We start from the raw sequence: 24,558 nt of genomic DNA on the forward strand, positions 1-24,558 counted from the left end.
AAAAAAAAAAAAGAAAAATGTGCATTCATATCCTTTGCTCACTATTTAAAGGAAGTATTTTTTTTGCTGTTGTTGCATTGTTTGAGTTCTTTGCAATTTCTGGATATTATTTCCCTGTTAAATATATAGTTTATAAATATTTTTTTCCCATTATACAATTTACCCGTTCACTATGTTTATTATTTTGTTTGTTATGCAAAAGCTTTTTAGTTTAATTAAGTCCTATTTGTCTATTTTTGTTTATGTTGCCTGTGTGTTTGAGGTTATAGTCATGAATTCTTTTCCTAGACTGATGTCCAGAAGATTTAAAAGAGTTTTTTCTAGGCTTTGTTCTAGTAATTTGTTTTATATTTTTAGGTCTTACATTTAAGTTTTCAATCCATATTAAGTTAATTTTTGTAGATGGCAAAAGATAGAGGAGTCCAGTTTCATTCTTAAGCACATGGAAAACTAGTGGCACAAATAAAGTAGAAATAACAAATATTTTGTTACAAAAATATATTTTATACCAAATTAACATTCTATTTCAATACAGGATGCTTTTGAAAATTTAAAGCTATAAACTTTGATTTCTTATCACAATTTTAAGAAAAGATTATCCTATAGAAAACAAATTCAAATTGTACATTTAGCTCCCACTATGATTTTCCTAGGAAATGACCTCCTTCTAAATGATGTACTTATTTACTTAAAAGCAAAGATAAAGCTTGGAAAACCAGAGTAAAAAAGGAATAACAAGGTCAGGAAAAGGAGATGTTGTTTTACCACATTCTTCTTTGTAAAGAGAGAATATTCTTGAGCATCTATGGACTTTATAGCTTCAAAACACAGTTAAGGCAAGATCACTATGGAACTAAAGATAGAAGACTGAGCAGTGTCACTGCCTGATGAAGTCAGTCCTTGGGGTGAAATGAGCTGTCACAGTCCAGAAAGCTCTTTATTTTAAATCCCATGCCTCTCACTCATGGTCCATATCCCCTCCTTCAAAAGTTAAGTAAAACTTACCAAATAGAATGAAAGTCTTGGCAATTTAGCTGACCAGAGTCCACTAGCTGTGGTCCTGTGTGGTGGAGGGAGGTGATTGCACCTATGAAAGGAGAACACAATGACCTACTTCTGTGGAGACAGCAGTAGTAACATACTGCCTTCCCTTCTTATTTTAGAAGAGTTCCCTTTATCATCTACCCATCTAGGATTAAGAATAAAAGAGGAGGAAAAAAGGAAGAACGATAGACTGATAATAACTTCACACACTTGCCAGGTGGTAAAACACAGGGAAAGGTTAATTACAGGCAAGTGTAGTGATGTTGTAGAAAAGATCTGGCTCTAAACTGGTTACACCCAGCTTTGTCACCACCTTTGTCAAAGGCTGGATTTGGGGAAGTCCTGACCTTCATCTAACTACAATTCTGAGTGGAATCTACTACTGAAATGCAAAAATCTCATAAAACTATTTTTGTTTGTGCAGTTGGTATGGCTGGGAATGAATGTCTTCCTCTTTGTGTGGTTCTACCGAGTTTATGATATTCCACCTAAATTTTTTTACACTCGAAAACTTCTTGGGGTAAGTATGAGCTCCATGTCATGCAACATTGGCTAGCTCACCTTTCTAATCAGATTTTCTTGTTCATATTCCCTTTAGTGTTTTAACTAGATATTCTGACCAACCCAAAACAGCACCATCAGCCTCACTCCCTATATTGCAACTTCTTGGGCAAGAATCTCTTAAGACCTTCCAGTATAGGATAAACAAAAGTGCATCAGAGGATCCAAGTGGCATCTCTCCCCTTACCCAAGGTCCTTATGCCATTTTTTTGGCTTAAAGGAGAATTCCAGTTCTGACTCTGCAATGAAAGGTTGGAGTGATCCATGCAGGGGATGGGTGACACATCCCAGCTCCTACCGCTTTTTGGTAGGAGATCCCTGCTTCTAATGACAGGAAATGATTTTCAGAAAATCAGCCTCTCTCTACATGTGGAGACTTTCAGCAACTTACTCAAGGGCCACATCTATTGACTAGGATAGCGGAGTGAAGACCCTGTAGTTTGCTTGAGTCCTCCAGTATTCTCAATTTCCTTGAACTGTCTGGCCTCTTTCTCTCAAAGGATATCATTTGTTATATTATGCTGAAACTATGAATAAATTACTTAGTATTAATTATAATATATATTATAAGCCACATGTGTAGGTAATTATAGCATAATTATGCTATATTATTGTAATTATTGTTAACTTATTCACATTAAGGTTTTACCCTATGCAGTTTCATGGGCCGGGTGCAGAGGCTCTCGCCTGTAATCCCAGCACTCTAGGAGGCTGAGGTGGGTGGATTGCTCTGAGCTCACAGGTTTGAGACCAGCCTGAGCAAGAGCAAGAAACCATCTCTAAAGAAAAAATAAAAACAGGGCATTGTGGTGGGCCCCTACAGTCCCAGCTACTTGGGAGGCTGAGGCAAAAGAATTGCTTGAGCCCAAGAGTTGGAGGTTGCTGTGAGCTATGACGCTACTGCACTCTACTGAGAGTGGCAAAGTGAGACTCTGTCTCAAAAGACAAAAGAGCAAAAGAGACTCTGTCTCAAAAGAGCAAAAAACAAAAAAAAAATAGAAAATATGCCACTTCTTTAGATGTAACAAAGCTAATATTTATGATGCCAAAGCATTACACCATGCCAATGTAAATTACTGTTAAGGTCAGTCTAAGTGCTAAGAAAACCTTCTTTCAAAACTTAAAAAGGTCCAGTTTTGGTACTGAACTCTGTTAATGACACATACACTTAAGTATTTAGGGGGAACTGAGCTGCAGCTTACTTTGAAATATATTAAAAAAAATAAGGGAGTTGGTGGATGGCTATTGGAATGCATAGACATGATAAAGCAAACATAGTAATATGTAAAAGTAGCAATCTGGGTGGTGGATAAACAGGTATTTATTGTAAATTTTCTTAAACTTAACTTTACATGTAAAATTTTAATAATAAAGTATTAGGTGGGGATAAAGGGCCAGTTTCAGATTAAAACAAGAGGTCCTACCAGGCCCCAAAGGAAAAGGACCTTAGCTCTGGAGGACCTTCCTTGTCCAGATCACTTGGTATCTGTGGTGTGAACCCTGGGAAAACAGGGAAGGGCATATTGTGTGCTCACCAGAGTCACTCTGCTCCCTATCCTGCCTCTTCTAGTCAGCGCTGGCCTTGGCCAGGGCCCCTGCAGCCTGCCTGAATTTCAACTGCATGCTGATCCTGCTGCCAGTCTGTCGAAATCTGCTCTCCTTCCTCAGAGGTTCCAGTGCGGTAAGAGAAAACATTTTACTGAGTTCCTCAAATTCTCAAAGATTATCAATGCAATTTTTAAGGAAAAGCAAATGAATAATTTAAGAGGACTCCTGCTTCTTTAGAATATTCATGAGCTAAGCCATGCCCTATTTTCTAGTTTATTTCCATACTATTTGTGGATAGAGCTCCCCAGGACAGCCATTTATCTTGGAAAAGAAATTAACAACAGCAAACAAACATCCCATTTACACCTGAACAATAACAATGAAGTAAGCACACATGTGTGCACCCGCACACACACATATAACATATATCCATATAAGCAGGGCTTTATGAGCCTGACGTGTGGCATTTGGGAATTAATCTTTCAGTGCCACTCAAAATATTTTAAATCAGAGAAAATGTATTTTCTTGATAACATCCCAAGAAGATGGAATCAATGGGCAAAGAGTCATACTATGTTGAATGTGACTAAGAAGTGCTGGCTTCAAGGAATTGGGCATGCTGAATTTTCTAAATGCCCAAAGCTCCAGTGACTCTCACTCAAACAGTTTAATAAGCCCCTAAATGCACTATGCTAGAAGGGGAGAAATAAGGTTAAGTAGGAAGATTTATAACCTATAAAATGATGTACAAATTTCTTATTGGTATTGCTATCCTGACATGAGGAATAAGGGAGTTACAATCTACACATGTACTCAAATAAATATGCTACAAAGGAAGATATCACGAGTCCCACAAAACAAATAAAGGGCTATGAGGAATCAAAGGAGAGAGAAATTATATCAGGTGGGGTAGGGAATGAAATAAGGCTTCTCAGACGAAGTAGCATTAGAGATGCCCGTATTTAGGAGGTATAAACGAGAGAGAAAGGCACCCTGTATGGAGAAAATGACATGGAAGAAAACAGAAAATGATGAGGAAATTGTGTTCTTGAAAGAACACCTCAACAAAACTTTGGCTACCCTTTTGTTGTTGTTGTTTGTTTTTCCATCTCTGGCCACACCAAGAAGGGTATCTGGGAAAAAATAGGGATTAGTGCCCAAGTAGGATCTATTCTACCGCTCTGTTAATGACTAGTAGCCTCTGCCTTTCCTATTAATTAAAGGCATGTGTTTTATGTTAACAAACTTTGACAAAATTTTCTATTAAGTAGAAATCATTTATGGAAGAAAGCAGATAGCAAACTACTTTTATGGGAATATAGGGATTGTATGGGGAGGGCCTGAAAGAAGGGTGGAGAGGGAAGCTGGAATTTTTCTGGCAAACTAGAGCCTTTAAATGTATAGGTGAGGAGCTAATGTTTAATTTGGCAACCACAGAATATTTGAGGGGAGGGAAGTGAACTAAATAACAAGTATAATTTGTCTTGGACTTTGCCTTGTTTTTCCTAGTCATACCAAATTAATATTGGCCCAAAGAATTTTTTTTTCTTTAAGAAAATACAACACCCACTTGTATAGAATAAGTAGGCTACAATTAAGTTTTTATTTTATATAAATTAACACTTCATAAAATATCAATTCATCTTAAATCCACTGTCGTTAGAGTCTAACAAGACTAATTTAAAAGTAAAAGTTACCAGAAATGGTCTAACACCTTCACTTCATCAGGAAACAAAAAATATAATGTTGACATTTATAGATGCTCCAGAAAAAGTTTTCCCTCTGGAAAATACTGGGATGAAGTTCTTTTCCTTAAGTCATAAACTCTACTATGCAATATTGTCTTGCAAACTAATAGCCAAACAAAATAAAAAACTAACAACAGCTCTTGGAATTAGACATTGATCACAAGGATTTCCAAATAATCCTCTCAACTTAAGAAGCCAAAGAGGTGAAATACCACTCAATGGAACCTTCTATCAATGAACCGCCTACTGTAATGTATTATATTTGTTATATGGTAGGTGCTCAATGAACATTTGCTAAATGAAGCTCATGCACTGTAGCTTTTTGTTCTTAAGAAGATACAATTTCTTTTTATTCTCACTACCCACTTTTGAATAGGTCTATTTAGAGGAAGTAAATCCTGAAAAACAGGCAGTGTTTTCACCAGCATGGCCCATTAAGAAATCCTGGTTACCTCACGAGACCAAATTACATTGCAGTTGAGCTGCTATGTCCCATGAGAAGCACATGTTGTAATGGCAGATTTTTGGCATCCTGTGGCCCGAGAGGGAAGATCTTCATGAGGCTCTCTAAAGACAGGGATGAAATGAGGCTGCATGTCAAATTGCACAGAAGCTCAACTCTGTAACCAGATAGATCTTTATGTAAAAGAATATATTTTTTTAAATGAGCAGCAAGTCATACCCTTTTTAGAGACATGCCATGTCCTTTCTTATGGGATTCTCAACCTGAAATGTGAATTTTACCATTGAAATTTCCTTTAGAATTGGGATTAAAAGGAGCGAGTGTGCTGTGACTAATGTTGGAAATGATAATAGCTGCCACTTGTTGAAGCTTCATAGTATTTACTTCAAGAAATCTGCATATTAAGGAAGTAAGATGAGAACAAAATTAGATGGGAGTGGTGACATTTAAACCCCATGGCCCATTCACTTTTCTTTGTGCCACCTAAGAAACTTCTTGAAACTGTCCTTTTGTAGTATTATGGTTCCAGAAATCCATCATGTATATGAGTAGTCGAGCTTTCCAAAGAACCTAGATTAGAAACGACAGGATGTTGTAACTTCAGGGACTCCTTAATAGGGCATTCTGTAAACTAAATAGCCACAGAACTTCTATTCAGTTTCTAGAAGTCTTAGCCATTCTGAATTGGCTTTGTAATCCTGGTTACATGGAAAAAGAAAGCCCCAGGAAAGGTAGGGGGAGTAAAGGCTCTCAGCTAGCTGATGGTGGACCACAGCATATGAAGTCCCTGAGGAAGCCTTAATCATTTCTACTTGCCATTTAGAAACTAATTTCAAACTAGTTTCTAACTAGATGGCAGTCCTAAATTTAAATCAGAGAGAAACAGAAAAACGAGAGAGTGACATCTTATCTGCTACCTTATGTAGTCTGAGAGTCAGAGGTCCTCAGTGTGGCTCTATTTCTAGCCATGTGCTTTCGCACAAATCTCTTGGGCTTTCTGTCTCATAGTTTTGTTGTAGCAGAAAAACAGGTCAAATAATGCAAATGAAGAAATCAATATACCCATCTAAGAGTATATTAATTGATTAACTCTGTCAGTGAGTTGTCAGTCAACAGATATTCGTTGAATGCCATGTATATGCTTAGCCCTAAGGACAGATACATGAAGAGTAAAGGGCAAGATGTGGATAGGCCATGATGAGTGTAAGGAGCTTAAATTCTTTTTTTTTTTTTTGCAGTTTTTGACTGGGGCTGGGTTTGAACCTGCCACCTCCGGCATATGGGGCCAGCGCCCTACTCCTTTGAGCCACAGGCGCCGCCCAGGAGCTTAGATTCTTATAGAGAAAATAGAGAATGAACATAGGATTTCAAAATTATATACAGTATTGTGCTAATAAAGTGGCCATTATTCATATTTACCACATATTTCACTGCCACAAGGTGTGAACATTACTGTTGATTTCTTTGTCTGAGTTCTGTAAATGCAAAGCTGGATTTTGCAACTTCTCTCAAGTCTTATATAAATGTGTAATTCAGATACATTAATGTGTGTGCAGTGAGCTCTAGTGCATAAAAAATAGAGCTTTTTGATTTCTGTTAAGCCCCATTAAATATGCACTCACTTATTTTTAGTTCTACTTCTACTTTTTATTTTCTGAAATTCTCTTTCTTACTCACAGTTTCAATAGAGCATAGATATCTGCCACAGTGACTTAATAGATTTCCTCTACATTCTTTTTTTTTTAACCCTTTACATTCTAATGGTCGTTTATCAAAATTGGGCAAGGCTTTAGGTGATAGTAACAGAGAAACTTTCCCATAGAGGTCAATGGCAGAAAGCAAAGAAGTGAAGAAGCTATGGGCCATTATGGCAGCTTGGGTAATTGGTAGGTAGCTAGTAACAATTCAGAAATGACTCAAAGTATATAAATGGTACGTGCATGATGAGGAGGAACAAAAACGTTCTGAGTAATCACGGGCAGCAAAGGCTTTCTTTCCTATCCCACCAACTGTTTGTCTTTGACCTTTCTCTGGAAGTAGTGAGGAGATTGTATTATTGAAAGCCCAGTATCAGCATAATTTGGGGCTTCTCTCTGGATTTGTTTGCCATTTTTGACTATACCAAAGAAGGTAGCTGGGAAACATTAGGAATTAATACCCTGGTGAGAGCTATTCCACTGACCCATTAGTGACTAGTAGTCTCTGTTTTTTACTTTAATAAAATGTGTCTGTTTTATACTAACTAGTTTTAAAAGTTACCCACTAAGATAAAACAGACTATTATTCAATAGACACTGTATTTCCTAAGCATATCTATCCACTAGTCTGGCTTTCAGTTTATTTTTCTCTAAGTGTCTGTGGCTAATGCTGTTAAGGGACATCAACATTGATTGTTGACATTTTTGATGACACATGGTGGGGAAGGTAAGAATGATAGGACTATGAGGACAGTGTAGAGCCATCAACCAAACAATATTCTTTTTTCTTCAAATTCAGCATGTAGGAGCCAGTGAATTCCCCCCCCCAAAAAAATTCAAAAGGATTTATTGGAAAGTAGAAAAGAAAAGAGTGAGGCAAGTATAGATATGACAGAAAATATATCTCTATAGGTATAGAGTAATCATCTTAGGTTTTAGGACAGTGAAAATGAAATGAATTTATTTAACCAAATAATGGATGAAAGGATTTTCAAAGAACTTGGCATACTGATCTCACCATACAAGAGGCTTACCCACTAGCTGGGGAGCCCAGCCATATTAGCTGAAAAGTTAAATAATATTAAAAATAACATGAAATATTTACTAAATACCTTTTAATAAATCTATGCAGCAAGGATATGAGGGAAGAACAATGATAGTTATTAAAATGAGGAAAATAGAGACAGATTACACTGCTTAATGTCACACAGCTAGATGAGAGGGCTGGGACCCAACACAGGTATATCTGAAGACCAAATCTGCTCTCAAATGTAATTCAGTCCTGCTTTCCAACTCTACTAATTCCCATTCTCCGATTCTTTGGATTCCAATCTTTTTTCACCACTCCAGTAAAGATTATATTAGTTATCCATTGCTATATAACAAATTACCACGAACTCAGTGGCTTAGACCAACCTGCATTTATTAGGTTCCATTCCTATAGGTCAGAAGTCCAGCACTTTGTGTCTGGGTTCTGTGCTCAAGTTGCACAAGACTGAAATCAAGGCGTTCACTGAGCCAAATTCTCATCTGAAAATTCTGAGTAAAAACCCTCTTCCAAGTTAATTCTTATTGGCAGAATTCAGTTCGTTACTGTTATAGGACTGAGGACTGAGGTCCCTCTTTTCTTGCTAGTATTATCTAGAGACCCCAGCATTTCCTGCCACGTGTCCTCCTCTGTCTTCAATCCAGCAAAAGTGCATTAAATCTTCCTTGTGTTTCAAATCTGTGACTTCCTTTCATCTCTGACTTCTAGACCCAGATTTAAAGAGCTCATGTGATTGGGTCAGGCCCACATAGATAATTTCCCTCTTAAAATCTATTTGGGACCTTAATTATCTCTGAAAAAGCCCTTTTGCTATACAGTGGAACAGAATCACAGGAGTGATATCTCATCATAGTCACACAGGTCCCACCAAAACTCAAGGGAAGGAGATTTATATAAGGTCATTGTAAATCACCCCAGAAATCTGCATACCACAACGACTCACAGAAACTATGGAGGAATTTGACAAGTGGGAAACAGTAAAAAGATATTTTCTTTAAATTACAAAGTATACAAAGTAGAAAAACAACTTTCAGACTTGAAATAAACACAAAACACAATGAGGCTACATAAGAAAACAAGGATAGTCAATTTTTTTAACAAAATGAATGTAAAGTAAGTTCTTTCAAATAGGAAATCTTTATTTTGAGAGTCTGAGTCAGGCTCAGCTCCACTGGTGAATACTTAGTTGTAGCCAGTGCGGTTGGTGCTCCCCCATAGTCCCTACACAAGGACAGTTTTCCAGTACATGGGACAGGTTCCTCACGTAAGCACCAGTCATTCTCTGCCTGAGGACTTTTTTTCAGCCCTGTCCTGGGATAAGCCTGAAATTCCTAAGAGTTGTCCTTAGGTGAAAATCAAAAACAAAGCAAACAGACACATGTGCATTCATGCATACACAACCCTCTGGAACAAGTCTACAAATTCTCCCAGAGTTCCCTGGTGTGATTGTGCCCACTGATATGATATGATAGTAGTACTTGATATGATAACATAGCTGTTATTAGTTTCCTTCCCTTCCCAGTCGCAATTCTACCCTAGTTTCCTGTGATTACCTTACTCAAAGAGTACTTCAACTTAAATTCTTGTCTCAGGTTTTTAGACATTTAGAATAATAGTGACTACATTTTTCACTTTTGGTTTGGTAGCAAAGGCATGAACCATTTATACGCAAATAAACTCAGATCTCAGCCAGTGTGCAATTTTACATTTAGTTGTTTAGTTTTCTTTATCGCCAAAATGAGGCCAAAAAGACTTCTTCCTTGCATTTAATGCGGTAATGATTAAGGGTAAATTATCTGGTTCACAGAACACACTCAATAAAGCCTAATTCTTTCCCCCCCGCTTTTGCTGGAATCCTCAGTATCTTCCTTACTAGTATTTTTGAAATTTCAAAAATCTACTGTCAGGGTCCAAAGAGCCTGCCCTCCCTAGATATGGCTAACTGAGTGATAATGGACTAAGCAAAATTTTCCATGCAATAATATTTTCTCATAAAATTGGAACATTTTATTAAAAATAAATAAAGCAAACATTAAACATCCCTATATTTAAATTGAACACAACATTTAGAATCAGATATCTAAAATACCTAAAATTTCCTGGTACTTCACTCTTCTGTTCTTAAAGGTCTCTGAATCTCTGTGACAGTGTGTTTAGACTCTGGAACAAAGCAGCCAGAGCAGGCAATTCACCAGTTTTCAGGAAAGAAAGCTCTAATTCAACCATAAAGCAGTTTTCCCCCTGCTTTGAACATTGACCTGCATTCCTATTTAAACTCCTATTTTCTAACATATTCAGGTAGGACAAATACACTAAAAAATGAACTAAAATACTTGTTCAATGTCAGGGTAAGGTATGAGAGACAGAATACTGATGAATGCTGGTATGAGATGGCCTGGGTTTAAATCTCAGTTCTGCCAATTATTGCCGGTATGAGCTAAGGCAAGGTAAATTCTTTTATGCCTTTGTTTTTTCATCTGTTATGTAGTGTTAATAATGCTAACTCCTTCATATGGTTGATGTAAAAATTAAATAAATCAAGTAAAACACTCAAAGAAGCTCCTTGCACAAGCTCTGAGTAAATCTTAACTATTGTTTTGCTATCATTATTTGCCAATGATCTCCTTATGATATCTCTGACCTATGTAGGTGAATAGATCCTTCTTTCTCTTCTCATTACGTGTGTGTCCTAAAAGAGTGTTGTTTGAGAATTGTTCACTTACTCTAGAACGGTTCACCTGTCTGTGTCTCTAGACTGTAAGGTATGTGGGGTTGGCCTGTCTTTTATTACTTTCTATATCCCCTGTTTACTGAATAAAATAATAAGAAGTAGAAGCTATGCAGTTAGATACGTTTTCTGTATAAATTCATATTTTTATACAATTAAGCAATGTAGTCCAGGGGATATTTAATGTCACTGGTGTGACAACTGAAAACATACTAGTTAAGCCATCTATGTCATTTATCAGCTGTTTGACCGGGATAAATAACTATATCTCTTTGAGCCTCAGTTTCCTCATTTATCAAATGGCTGGAATGATCTAGTTTGTAGGGTGGTGGTAATAAGAGTTAAATTAGATGATACATATCAAATGTGTGGCACATATTGAGCCTCCCCGTTAATCTTTTTCTCCCTTAATCCAAAGTGCTGCTCAACAAGAGTTCGAAGACAATTGGACAGGAACCTCACCTTTCATAAGATGGTGGCATGGATGATTGCACTTCACACTAGTAAGTTGATTAAAACATTTGATGTTGCAAAGAAAACCTATGGAATACATTGCTTAGTTATTCTGCCCTTAAAGAATCTATCCTAGTCAGAGTAAAATAGTTTAAATTACAAGCATTTGACTGGGTTTTTCTTCTACTACAGTGGTTCTCAACCTTCCTAATGCTACAACCCTTCAATATAGTTCCTCATGATGTGTTGACCCCCCAACCATAAAATTATTTTCGTTGCTACTTCATAAGTGTAATTTTGCTACTATTATTAATCATGATGTAAATATCTGATATGCAGGAGACCCCCCAATGGGGTCATGACCCACAGTTTGAGAACCACTATACTAGCAGATCAGGCAGGCTTTTTGAGCAGTGGCAAATGAAATAGTTCAAAAAAATATATGAGGGGATCTTGTTAGAAATTAGCAGAATGTACTGGGTAAAAGCACAGATTTTTGTGCCAAACTTTCTGGATTTGATTCCTACCTCTACTACTTCCTAACTTGGTGACCTTGGAAAAGGTTTAAAGCAATTTATTCCCCAGTTTCCTCATGTGGAAGCTGAGTTGATGTTAATAGTACCTACAACATTGGGTCAATGTAAGGAGTATGTATTTGTAAATCACTTATAACAGTTGCAAGACTAGAGAGGCGAGTCATTTTCTCACAATCATACAACTAGAGAGAAGCTTGCCTTCTAGAATTGCCTTGCCTCTCTCTGGTTCTGGAGACCCAGTTCTTATTTATAAGTGTCTTAAGTCATCCCTTACTACAAAGTCAGAGGCTGTGGTCAGAAACACAGATTATAATAGATTTGTACATACCTTTTACACTCTGTTTCTCTTCTCTGCCCTCTTTAGCAATTCACACAATTGCACATCTGTTTAATGTAGAGTGGTGTGTGAATGCCCGAGTCAACAATTCCGATCCTCTTTCAGTAGCACTCTCTAAACTTGAAGACAGGAAGAATGAAACTTATCTAAATTTTGCTCAAGAGAAAATCAAGGTAAGCCTCTCATATTATGATTCAGATATTTTCTAGGCTGTTAAATTTGAAGGCTAGATTTCAGGGAGGGAAGGACTCTACTTGGCCAGAACACAACAAAACTTGGCTAGCCATCAAAGGGGCATGTCTGTAGGTTATAAGAATTTGAGTATGGAATAAAGATCTCCCATACTTTTGACCCCATGTGTGGAAGGTCTCTAGATGTTTTCCAGGTATTTAAGTTTACATGTGAGAATGTGTATACAGGGAGCCTAGAGTAACTCAGGCTCACCAGTGACTATGCCCACCAGTCAAAGAAAGCTAGGAACATATGTCTAGTCAAAAAGGTTAGGTTTATTACTTGCAACTCCAAAAGAGAACACACACCTTAGAGGGGTGTCAAGAGGGAGTTGCAAGGTCAGGCACAGTGGCTCACGACTGTAATCCCAGCACTTAGGAGGCTGAGGCAGGTGGATTGCCTGAGCTCATAGGTTTGAGACCAGCCTGAGCCAGAGGGAGACTCTTTCTCTGAAAAATAGTCAGCCGTTGTGGTGGGCGCCTATGATCCCAGCTACTTGGGAGGTTGAAGCAAGAGGATCATTTGAACCCAAGAGTTTGAGGTTGCTGTGAGCTAAGGTGCCACAGCACTCTACCAGAATGACAAAGTGAGACTATCTCAAAAAAAAAAAAAAAAAAAAAAAAGAAGGACTTGCTATAGGATTTAGGCTTGTATTAGGTGGTTTAGGGAAACTTAGATTTCTTCTGGATCAGTGGATCAGTTATGGTCAAGAATTTAGGGTAGTTCTCAGATTATGCAATAATTTTTCTAGGAGGCGGAAGGAACAGGACAGGGCTAAATATATAATAGGCAAATAAACAGTAGTTATCCATGTTCTTGTCTGGGCTCAGACATGATTTCACTGTGGTCTTGTTTTGATTCATTCTATCACAGTCACAGAGTGACCTTGTCTGATGGTGTTGAAATTGTTTATGTGAAGTACAAAACACCTTGGCCTGGGTGTTAGTGTCAGTTCAGCCACCAACTGACAGCTATCAGAGATGCTTTTGTCCTTTCTTACCTACAGCATCTGAAGGATGGCCTATGTCTGCTAATTATCATTCCTTGAGAACCATGGTACACTGAGAATAACTCAGTAGTTCTCCAGGGGGCAGTCATGAGTTTAACCAAGGGCAAAGACTTCTTCCATTTCAGTTCTTGAAACTTCCTACACTCAGAGAGAGATGCTCCAAGTTATCTTGATGCACCCAATGGCTTGGGAAGATGGCTAGAACACATTACTATACGCTGAATCTAAGCATACTTTCTTGAATTTATAAAAAAACCACAAGAGAAGACCCTTAATTTTGCAAAATTTATTATCCTCAGATTGGCCTGAGATGATATATCTGATCTACTTAATTAATTGATTTTCCTATATAATTAATTCTACAGAATTTAGCTGCATCAAACAAAACAAATTATCTTTCTAAAATATTTTGGATAAGTTTTCTTTCACATTGGTCATTATTTACCCAACGATATGTGAGGGCAACAATGTGAGAAAACTGCCATGCTCTGCCCAAATCTCCTTGGATCACTTTTACAGAATCTGTGCTCCTCCGCCCTTCTGAGTGCTTGCATTATAAATGACCTGTAGGTATCAATTTCCTCCTCAGAGGACCTCCCTAGGGCTACTGGAGTCCCTTTGCACTCATACTCTGAGATCTGGGAGGGCCTGAATGGTTACCTCTTCCTGGGCAGCCCTTAGCTAATAAGTGGATGAGTGGAAGCCATGAAAGCCCAGCTTCCTTTCCTTGAGTCAAGAGAAATTCTGGGGAATAACTTATGGTTGAGAGTTCCCAGGCAGAATCAGGTTGAAGCTATCCCCTGTGAGATTTCGCCTGAGATGATACCTCTGTTTGAATTGTTCCTCTTTCCTATCCATTCCCCTACTAGTTTTTCTTGGAACTCATCCTTTTTAAGCCACTTTCCCATTAATCCTCAGGATCTGCTTCCGAGTAACCCAGCTGAAGACTGTTAGCATTCCCGGAATATGTAGCAAACTAGAGCTACAGATACTTTTAGGACATTTTATAGTCAATTGATTTCCTTTATTTGATACTCAATTAGAACTACCTAAGTTATATCACTTCTCATTTGCTATGACACCCCAACCATGTAAGACATTTTAAAATTCAGACGTATCCCAAGTCTATGCCTCTCTGTGAGAGATGATTAGGATTATCTAAAGGGGGAATTAAAATACCTATTGCTCTATACACCAGACCCTTTGTAAACAGGTAGTCCTGCATTTGAGAACCTATAATAATGTGCATGTGCTTATATTTTATAGAACCCTGAAGGAGGCCTGTACGTGGCTGTGACTCGGTTGGCAGGCATCACTGGAATTGTCATCACATTGTGTCTCATATTAATTATAACCTCCTCCACCAAAACAATCCGGAGGTCTTACTTTGAAGTGTTTTGGTACACACACCATCTCTTTGTGATTTTCTTCATTGGTCTTGCCATCCACGGAGCTGAGTGAGTGTTTAAACTTTGAAGCCAAGAACTTTATGTCCCTCAACTTCTAGGCATGATGCTTTATGAGAGGCATAGTGACCTTCTTGCCTGTGTGTGCTTGTCTGCTAAGGAAATGTAAGAGGACAGAAGAGTTCATTTCAATAGAAAACTCTTAGCAACACTTTAGTTTCTTGGACAGATCTAATTGCTATTAATAGTACAGGTATGTAGCAAGCTTGAAATGTGCATCAAAGTCTGAGTGTCTTTGTGAGTGTATAAAGCATGTTGAGAGCACTGGTAGGATCCTGGATATCTGCAATCCTGTCTCCTATGGCTGAATCACTAGTAAATTAGACAACTAAACTACAGGAGTTTATGATGAATCAGTTAAAAATGTCTGCTATATAGTTCAGTACAGTTTGATTTAAGCCTATAATCACTTATTAGTTGTCTACTGTGTATAAGGACCTATCTCAGGTACTGCAGGAAATGCTAGTGATACCCATGTTTCAGGTCCTTGGTCTCAGCGATTAGAAGAACGAACTGAAGGACCGCAGATTAATGGTAAGACAGGATTTATTCATAGAAACAAGGAATACAAAAACTACAAAATCCAAAGCTCCTGGCAGAGAGAACCCAGGTGGAGAACAAGCTCTCTTGCTCCCTCTCTGAAGTCTGTCTCTGGGCTCTCTGCTCAGGGGTATACATAGTCGCAGGGGGTTGTTTTGCCAGAATTCAATGTTGACTTTTAGGGTGTGACTCTTTATTAGTTACAGCCAGCTGTCCAATGAACTCTCAGGCCTTGGAAACATACATGAAATTCACCAGTCACAAGTGTCTGGGGAGGAGAAAGCAAGGGGCCAGTGTCTTCGCCACAGGTGTCTGGCCCTTCAGGCTACTGGAGTCTCCCAGGACCCCCCTGCCTACCTTTCAGTTCCCTGGTTCCACTGCCACTGCAGCTGCACAAACACCACCAAGGCTAAGGCCGCAGGTCGTGGCACCACCTGTCCTCCATCAATTCTCCTTTTCCGAGTGGAAACTCTTAACTACTGTTAGGAAAAAGGGTGAAGACTTGATATAACTGCTTCCTGCTGAATAGGGCAATGATAGAAGGGGCAGTTAGGGTTTTTCTGGAGGGAGAGTGATCCAGGGGTCCATGATGGAATCAGGTCTTAGACTGGAATCATCTTTATTGTGTGTGGCTTGATGACATTTCTGGAAAACATAAATCTGATTAGTATAGTAAAAGGCAAAGGTAGGACAGTGTCAGGTTAGAAGCACAAATTTAGTGACACTAAAAGAAAACTATATTAACATCTTTCTTCCTGTTTTCTAAACAATAACTTCTAACTTTCCTTAGGCTCACAAGTGTAGGTGGACTGTGGCTGGCTCTCTTCATAGTCTGCTTCTGTAGAAGGTGTAGGGTTCCAGGATTTTACTCATGAATGATGTATCCAGGAATCCACTCCTATAACTTTAATAGCTGTAGAAGAAGACAAGATAACAGACAAGGGACCTTCTGGAGGGAAGATTTTTTGCTCATGACTCTATCTCCAGGAGAAAAATCCTGTTTAGTGTTGAATGTGAAAATGTTGTGGGGTACTAATGAACACAAATGGTTGTTCCTGGTATAGGGAAGAAGCCCTGAAGAGAGTGCCCGCCTCAGCCCCTGCACTTGTCTGGAATTAGCCACTCTTACCAGTGTAGCGCTTAGTGCCCGCTGGTTCTCCTGTGCGTATGTCATGCCAGCAGCACAGCTGCGAGAAATCAGGTATCAGGGAGCCTGGTCTCACCTGATGCTGCCCTTTTCTGCCCCTTCCCTTACTGGCCTCAGAGTATCGATCAAAGTGGGGATAAGCCCCATCCTGGAGAAAATGGCTGTGCGATGTTTGCACATTTAAGTCTATATAATCTTTACAAGCTTTTTCCAAATCCCTAGTTTACACAGGAAAATAGGCTTTCTGTCACGAGCAGGTCTTAAATGCTGTTTTCTAACTTCCCTTTCTTTCCCAAAGGTTAGCAAGGCAGCAATAACTAATTTAGTTACGAATCAGGGTTCAGAGATACTTTGAAACTTTTGTATCACAATTAGTTGCAATTAGCCGAAGTCCTAGAGAAACTTATAATTATTTTAAACTTCCTCATACATATCAATACACCAGACAGAATCAAATACCTAGGGTCATTTTCATTGCTTTTCTTCATTTTCAAGAGACTGAACTGTAGTTGAGGTTTAGGGCCATTTTTGCCTTGGGGAATTGTCTCGGGCTTCCCTTCACAGGCCTCTAGTTGCCCAGATAAACTATGCAGGGGAGTCATTTTGCCCTTTGTTTGGGGCTGACCTCTACTTAACATGGTTAGCCTTTTTTAGGGATATAAAAACACCAATGAAAAGTAATAACTTTCAACCCACCTACAACATTCAAACCCCCTTAAAACATCTAATACACACTGCTAAAAAAAATACCAGAATACCCTTACAACGTTAACTAAATTATAAACAATTCTTACCTACATTCAAACAAAGCATATATACTATCAAGGAGAGGGAGAGAACTAGAGGAAGTCTATAGAAATAAATAGAAACAAAATTTTGGACCATGGAAGAGAAGAGGAGCATGAGTTTTCAAAGGCCCTCCCAAGTTCTGGGGTTAGAACCATTACTGGGAACCCCAGGGCCCCTGGGTGCTACCTCCTTGCTCGTCTCTCAACCAGGGAAAAGGAGTAAATAGAGAATAGATTCAAAAATTGTTTAACATTCCCTTTGGCACCTTTCAGGAGCCAAGGGGAATTAGAAAGTTCATACCAGGTGGCGCCTGTGGCTCATAGGAGTAGAGCGCTGGCCCCACATGCCAGAGGTGGTGGGTTCAAACCACAAAACAAACAAACAAACAAACAAAACAGAGCTAGAAAGTTCATACCCCAACATCCTCTTGCCCATGACCTGGAGGTTAGCATCTGTACTATGCACACTTGCGGGCTGATGGGCATCAAAATTATTAGTCCCCATTATTATAAATATAGAGAAAACTAGGATAGAGGCAAGTGGTCCCATTACTTACCACAGATGTCTTCTTTCCCTGTATGGGACACCAAATATGATACCGGAACATTGTCTTCTCTCCTGGCTGGCTTGCCAAATATGATATCAGTGTTTCAGGTTCTTGGTCTCGGTGATTTGAAGAAAGAATTGAAGGACCACAGATTAGTGGTAAGATAGGATTTATTCACAGAAACAAGGATTACAAAAACTACAAAAACCAAAACTCCTGGCAGAGAGAACCCAGGTGGAGAACAAGCTCTCTTGCTCCCTCTCTGAAGTCTGTCTCTGGGCTCTCTGCTCAGGGGTATATATAGTTGCAGGGGGTTGTTTTGTCAGAATTCAATGTTTACTTTTAGGGCCTGGGTCTTTATCAGTTATAGCCAGCTGTCTAATGAACTCTCAGGCCTTGGAAACATACATGAAATTCACCAGTCAGAAGTGTAAGGGGGAGGAGACAGCAAGGCACCAGTGTCTTCCCTGGAGGTGACTGGCCCTTCTGGCTACTGAAGTCTCCCAGGACCCCCCATGTACTCCCTGCCTACCCTTCAGCTCGCTGGTTCCACTGCACCAACACCACCAGGGCTAAGGCAGCAGGTCGTGGCACCACCTGTCCTGCATCACTAGCAGGGTACTTCTGTCAAAATTCTAATATCATATAACTGCTCTGCTTTTTAAAAAATAAAGTTAATAGCTAACTTCTACTGAGGGTCTCTGTTAAGGGCTTGACATGAAATGTTTCTTTTACTTCCCAAGATATACAGATGTTCTCATTATCTCTATTTTCTGGGGACAGTAATTATAGGCAAGGAACCTAAAGCTAAAAGTGTTAAAATATGTAGCCCAAGCCACTCGGCTGGTAAGTGGCCTATCTGGGATTGTAGTCCAGGAAGTGTAAATCAGGCTTTGATAAATGCTAAGAGATACACAGAGAGTTGGAGTGGTTGGGAGAGTTTGCCTTATTGGAAATCCTCTTTACTACCAGGTTTCCATTTCCTTCTGTTTCACATCACACACATACAAAGGTAGGCCTGGGAAGTTCCCTGGTGGGTATTAGGACTCTAGAAAACCATTGGTGGAGGAAGTAGAAGCTCAAGACCCAAACACTCTACTTAGAGCCCCATCGGCCTGGAAGTGGCCAGCCAAGATGTGGATGTGAAAGGGGAAGAGTGAAGAGAGGTGCCATTGGGCAACCACTGTGTGCATTTTTAATCTACTTGCTGACTCTGACCCCTGATAAACTCTTTCTAAGCACCAAGAAATCAGTGGAGACTAAGAATCTCTTGAATTTCCTAAAGCAATTGAATATCTTTAAATGGTACTTAGCCATAATCCAGCTGTTTCAGAGAATCCTAGAGAAGACAGGGATTTCTTCACCTCTCACTTTCTATTTGCATAGTTTTTCAGATATTCACCTTGCTTTGGAGCAGATAGAGGAGATATATTTACCCCATTCTCCATTGGAGTAGAACCTTATAGTTACTCTGGTTAGATGGTTACTCAGTTTCATGGCTATGGAACAACTGAACCGTGATTAAAATGTAGGCTTCTAGACTCCTGGTCCTAGCACCAAGATAAGAAGGAGAAAATCAGATTATTTGTTGATTAATTACTTCCCATGAAAACTTGGGCATTAATAATTTTAATAGAAAAGAAAGAATTTTAATAGTTATTTGTTGGACTCATAGTTTAATAGTTATTTGTTGGACTCATCAGACATTTTTATACATCGTGCCAATTGATTATTCAAATAAATCTTTAATGAGGTACTATTATACCTATTTTATAGCTGAAGGAACTTGTTTTAGAAGTTAAGCAATTTGTCTGAGGCCACCAAATGAGTAAATTTGAATCCCAGGCCTCTGTAGCTCAAAACAGAATTACTTTCATGAAACCACTCTGCTTTAATTTATTCCTCTTGTGTGAAACTGGGGTAATAACACATACCTCTCAGGCTTGTCATGAGGACTAATTGAGATGATTTGTACATAGTACCTTTTCCCAAGCCTGGCACAATACATGGTAATTCTCTTCCCCAAGACCAAGGGATGGTCTTGGGGTGGTTAATGACCTTGAATTAAAACATTTTCAAAATATACCAAATGGCAGAATAAATTTTAGGTCTCCAAAATAAACTTACAAAGGGGCTTTTGTGTGTCTTCTTATATATTCTGAAGAACCTATCATTTATATTTGTTGAAGTCGGGGATATGACTTACTGAAGTTTATCCCTCCCTTCTTCCCTCCATCGTCTATACCCAGAATTGTATTATGTTTCAGTAAGTAGTTGCTCAATTAATATTTATGGAATTGAAGTGAATAGGTTCTGAGCACTATGAGGTACACATTATCTGTGCTGATGTCTGTAAGAATACCATAATCCCCAGAAGTCCCCAACCATTTTGGCACCAGGGACCAGTTTCACAGAAGACAATTTTCCCACAGATAGAGGTTGGGAGGATGGTTTTAGGATGATTCAAGAGCATTTTCTCTCCACCTCAGATCATTAGGCTTTAGATTCTCATAAGGAGCATGAAACCTAGATCCCTTACATGTGCACTTTACAGTATGGTTCATGTTTCTGTGAGAGTCTAATTCCCCTGCTTATCTAACAGGAGGTGGAGCTCAGGCAGTGGCAGTAGCAACGGGGAGTGGCTATAAATAAGATGAAGCTTTGCTTACTCAGCACAGGCCCTGTTGCCTCCTCCTGTGCAGCCTGCTTCCTAACAGGCTGCAGATAATCCCCATAAAGTTAAGTCTTCTTAAACTGATTTCAGTCTTTGAGTTAATTTATACAACTTTGGAACCTACAAATAAAACACTTCTGTTAAGTCTCAAGGCTACTGTGTATGACTGTCTGCATTGTCCTCTACACAGGGGGTGCCTGGCCAGGGAGGGTAAAGTTAGTCATGCTGTACTGGCTACGTCTTTGGGGTGTAGAACTGTCCTCACAGAGGATGTACATTTCTCTAATATGCATCATGGCATGGTATGGGCTAGAAGCCACCCAGTTAGATCTGATGTTTTTCTGTTTTTGTCTATAAATGAATATCATACTTGAGACAGAAGCATAAATTCTCCCTTTAAGAGAACATATATTAATGATCCCATACTTATGCTCTATAATGATGCATGTAAATATTCTTTCTGCTACTGCACGTGTGTGTGTGTGTGTGTTTTAATTGCTGAAGACCACACATTTTCTTTCCATTGTCCTAATCAATTTAGTGGGGTTAATAAGGTATTACTTTTAAGTGAAAAGTATAAAACTTATGTTAGAGTACTTAAAATATATTCAGAACCTTTTAAACAAAGCTTAATGTCTTATTAATAATTAGTCCAACTCTTGCCTTACATTTTTTTCTTCCAGACGAATTGTACGTGGGCAAACTGATGAAAGTTTGAAAAACCATAATCCAGAATTTTGTCAGGACAAAGTAGAAGAATGGGGAAAAATAAAGGAATGTCCAATCCCACAGTTTTCCGGGAACCCTCCTATGGTATGTACTATTCACTGTTGTGGTTACAGTTTCATTACTGACAATCTTCAAACTGTGCCTAAGAAACATGTAGAGATGTCATAGAGTAATACATTACAAATGTCATGGAACACCTAAGTATACTTCATTGGTACACTTACTGGCCAGAATTGTTTCTTGAAGAATAAGCTTTTCATTGGTTTGTTATCAATGTCCTGAGGTAAAACTTGGAAAAGCAGTATTTTTAAAGTGCTGTCTGAATTCAAGAGGTTTCATCTCTTTTCTTCTGGATGCGATAGCCATGATATGTGGGTTGTTATGAAAGTTTTGGGATACACAAAAATCCAGAAATGTAAAATCCACAGGGCAGGAACAAAGGAAGCCCTCCCAGCAACACCAATAAATCGAGTAAGTTGAACCTTGAATCAGAAAGGATGCTGTCAACTGTGTTTCTTGAAAGTGAAATAATGGACCATAACACAGTCTGTCTCAACACTTTTGTAGGGACCCAGGTAATACCAGTTAATGATTTTCAGAAGGACATTTAGGAATTCCACCTTGAACTAAGCTGGAGAGCTCAAGAAAATCACTTATAAGGTGCTAGAAACCTCTTTAGCCGCTTCATATACCAGGAAGCAACTTACTATAAGATTTTGGAAAAAGGAAGGAAATTGATGAGGTGGTATTTAGGACTGCCATTAGGCACCAGGAGATCCTGTCTATGAGGCATAAAGAAGGCTGGACAGTGAGGTACCGATACTCAGTTGTACTGTCAGGGGTGGGGGGGCAGGAATGTGGCAAGAATGACCAAGGAAAAACATGGTGAAATACTTCTCCTCTTCTCTTGGTGGCTTTGAAGGGCTCCATTTTGTATATTCTCAATATCACTGCTCCACAGAGAAGGTAGCCCTGTAATCTTCATATGTTTTCCTGCTTTGGCAGAAAGTATACTTAATTGGCTGTTGCCTTAGCCATTGGTATAAAACTAGACAAAAATCACCATTTCTATTGGGATTCCAAAAAGGATTATTATTTTTCCTTAACCACAGAATAACATAAAGGCAAATTTCCCATCCTGTTTTCTCTTTCATTTTGTCCTAGTCTCTTAGCATGACCATACCCTTTCTCTAGATGCAGAATGCTTTCTGATTAATCATCCTTTCTCATTAATGAAAGTAATGAGACACATCATTGAACTGCTCCTTCTACATGCAAACATCAATGAAAAGGATAAAAAAGGAACTGTATCACTAATTCTCTTGTGGGCTGGACACAGCACATTTCTTTGATGACGCCTGGACTCAAAGTACTCCTACTTTGATAGGCATCTACCTCAAAGGAGCTTCTGAGTTTCTTGGAATATTAGAGACAATATCTAAATCTGGTTCCATTCCCTGGGGCCCCATGTTGATACCTAGAAAATAGATAGATGATGTGAAACTCTATTAAATGCTTGCCCCATGAATACAAAAGCCAGCAGCATAAGTTTGGCTAGAAATGGGGACATCCAGGGCCTGTCAACTTCCAACAGTTTCCTAAAAAATTAATTTAATGGAAAGATCATATGTAAGATTATGAGAAGCACTCTCTTATTTTTTTACATTTAATTTGATATGAATTTTATTTATTTTTTTCAGAATCTTATGGGGTACAAATGTTTTTATTTACATGGATTGTTTTTGTACCACTTGAGTCAGGGTTCTAAGTATGTGCATCACTCAGATAGTGTTTATTGTACACATTAAACATGATTTCACCCTTCCCCTCCTCCGCCCTCCCACCCCAGTAATTTCTGTTGAGTTTTACATCCCTTTGTGGACTTGAGTGCTGATCAGTAAGTTCTAATTTAGTAGAATTTAATAGTGAGTAAATGTGATGTTTGTTTTTCCCGTCTTTATATACTTCACTCAGATAATGGTCTAAAGTTCCATCCAAATTGTTGCAAAATGGATTAAGTCATTTTTTTGAATAAATGAGTAGTATTCTATGATGTGTGTTTACACATACAGACACATATAGACACACTACATTTTGTTAATCCACTCATGAACTGATGGGCACTTGGCTTGATCTTTGCAATTGTGGATTGTGCTGCATAAACATTTGAAAGCAGTGTCTTTTTTGAAAATTTCCTTGCTTAGTTTCTATTTTTATTTCTTTCCTTTTTGTTGTTGTCATTGTTGTTGTTGAGACAGAGTCCCACCCTATGTCCTGAGCAGAGTGCAATGGCATCATAGCTCACTGCAACTTCAGACTTGGGCTGTGGGCATCCCACTACCTCAACCTAGGGAAGCTGTTGGGATTACAGGCACCCTGCTGTTTTTTTCTTTTCTTTTCTTTTTTATGAGTTGGGGTCTCACTCTCACTCCAGCAAGTCTCAAGCAATTCTCCCTCCTGTGCTCAAGCAATTCTCCCTCCTCAGCCTCCCATAGTGCTGGGATTACAGGTGTGAGCCACCGCCCCCTGCAAGTGTCCTTTTTATAAAATTATTTCTGTTCCTTTGGGCATGGAGTCCATTCTGGAAAGTTATCTTTGAGACAATATTGCCTTTTAAAATTCTTTGCTACTTTTGGAAATTAACTGGGAGCCCAACTGGCTGAATCGCAGGATAGATCTGTTTGGCTTCAGTGCTTTTGTATAGACAACAATGCTACAGAGTAATCCCAGGGTTCGGAAGCATTGCATATTCTGACCAGAGGGGTATCTAGAAAAATCTGAAAATCTTTTAATTTGTCCCCATTCATCAAGCGCATTGCATAGCTCCTGGAATTTACTGAAATATTAGAGAAAAACCAAATTCTTACACAAAATTTGTCATCTTGCAAAAGATTAAACTTGAACTATATGCCTAAGAAAAAAGCAATTGCAGTGTTTCATTAAATATTGTGTTGCTGAAATGCTACCCTTTAGGGAAATGTTAATTCTGAAACCAACCTCGTTTGTTGTAAGGTTATTGCAATTGCAGTTGTGACACTAAGAGGAAATCCCTTTCTTATGGACAGTTCCTCTTTGGAAAGTTTCATACTGTAGATACAGTTCCCTAATGTGACTAAAAAGACTGTTCATTTTCACTAGCTAAAAAAATTGCATTAATTTCAGCTATTTCCATTCATCCTATTATAAAAGAAATGTTTTTTTTAGTGTCAAATATGTAAACAAGTGTACAAAAATTAACTTGACTTCTAAATTTTTTTCTCCCT

General features: G+C 38.7%; 1 protein-coding gene across 1 annotated transcript in view; it reads left to right on the plus strand.

Moving 5' to 3' along the window:
- LOC100951499 (cytochrome b-245 heavy chain) overlaps positions 1-24,558 on the plus strand; it is a 36,026-nt gene that overhangs the window by 2,028 nt on the left and 9,440 nt on the right. The window contains exons 2-7 of the mRNA XM_003799877.3: positions 1,469-1,564; positions 3,176-3,286; positions 11,256-11,340; positions 12,191-12,336; positions 14,670-14,860; positions 21,250-21,379. Coding sequence (XP_003799925.1) covers positions 1,469-1,564; positions 3,176-3,286; positions 11,256-11,340; positions 12,191-12,336; positions 14,670-14,860; positions 21,250-21,379 — 759 coding nt within the window. The remainder of the gene's footprint in view (positions 1-1,468; positions 1,565-3,175; positions 3,287-11,255; positions 11,341-12,190; positions 12,337-14,669; positions 14,861-21,249; positions 21,380-24,558) is intronic.

Source organism: Otolemur garnettii, unplaced genomic scaffold (genome assembly GCF_000181295.1).
Source record: "Otolemur garnettii isolate 467f Iridium unplaced genomic scaffold, OtoGar3 scaffold00158, whole genome shotgun sequence".
Lineage (NCBI taxonomy): Eukaryota > Metazoa > Chordata > Mammalia > Primates > Galagidae > Otolemur > Otolemur garnettii.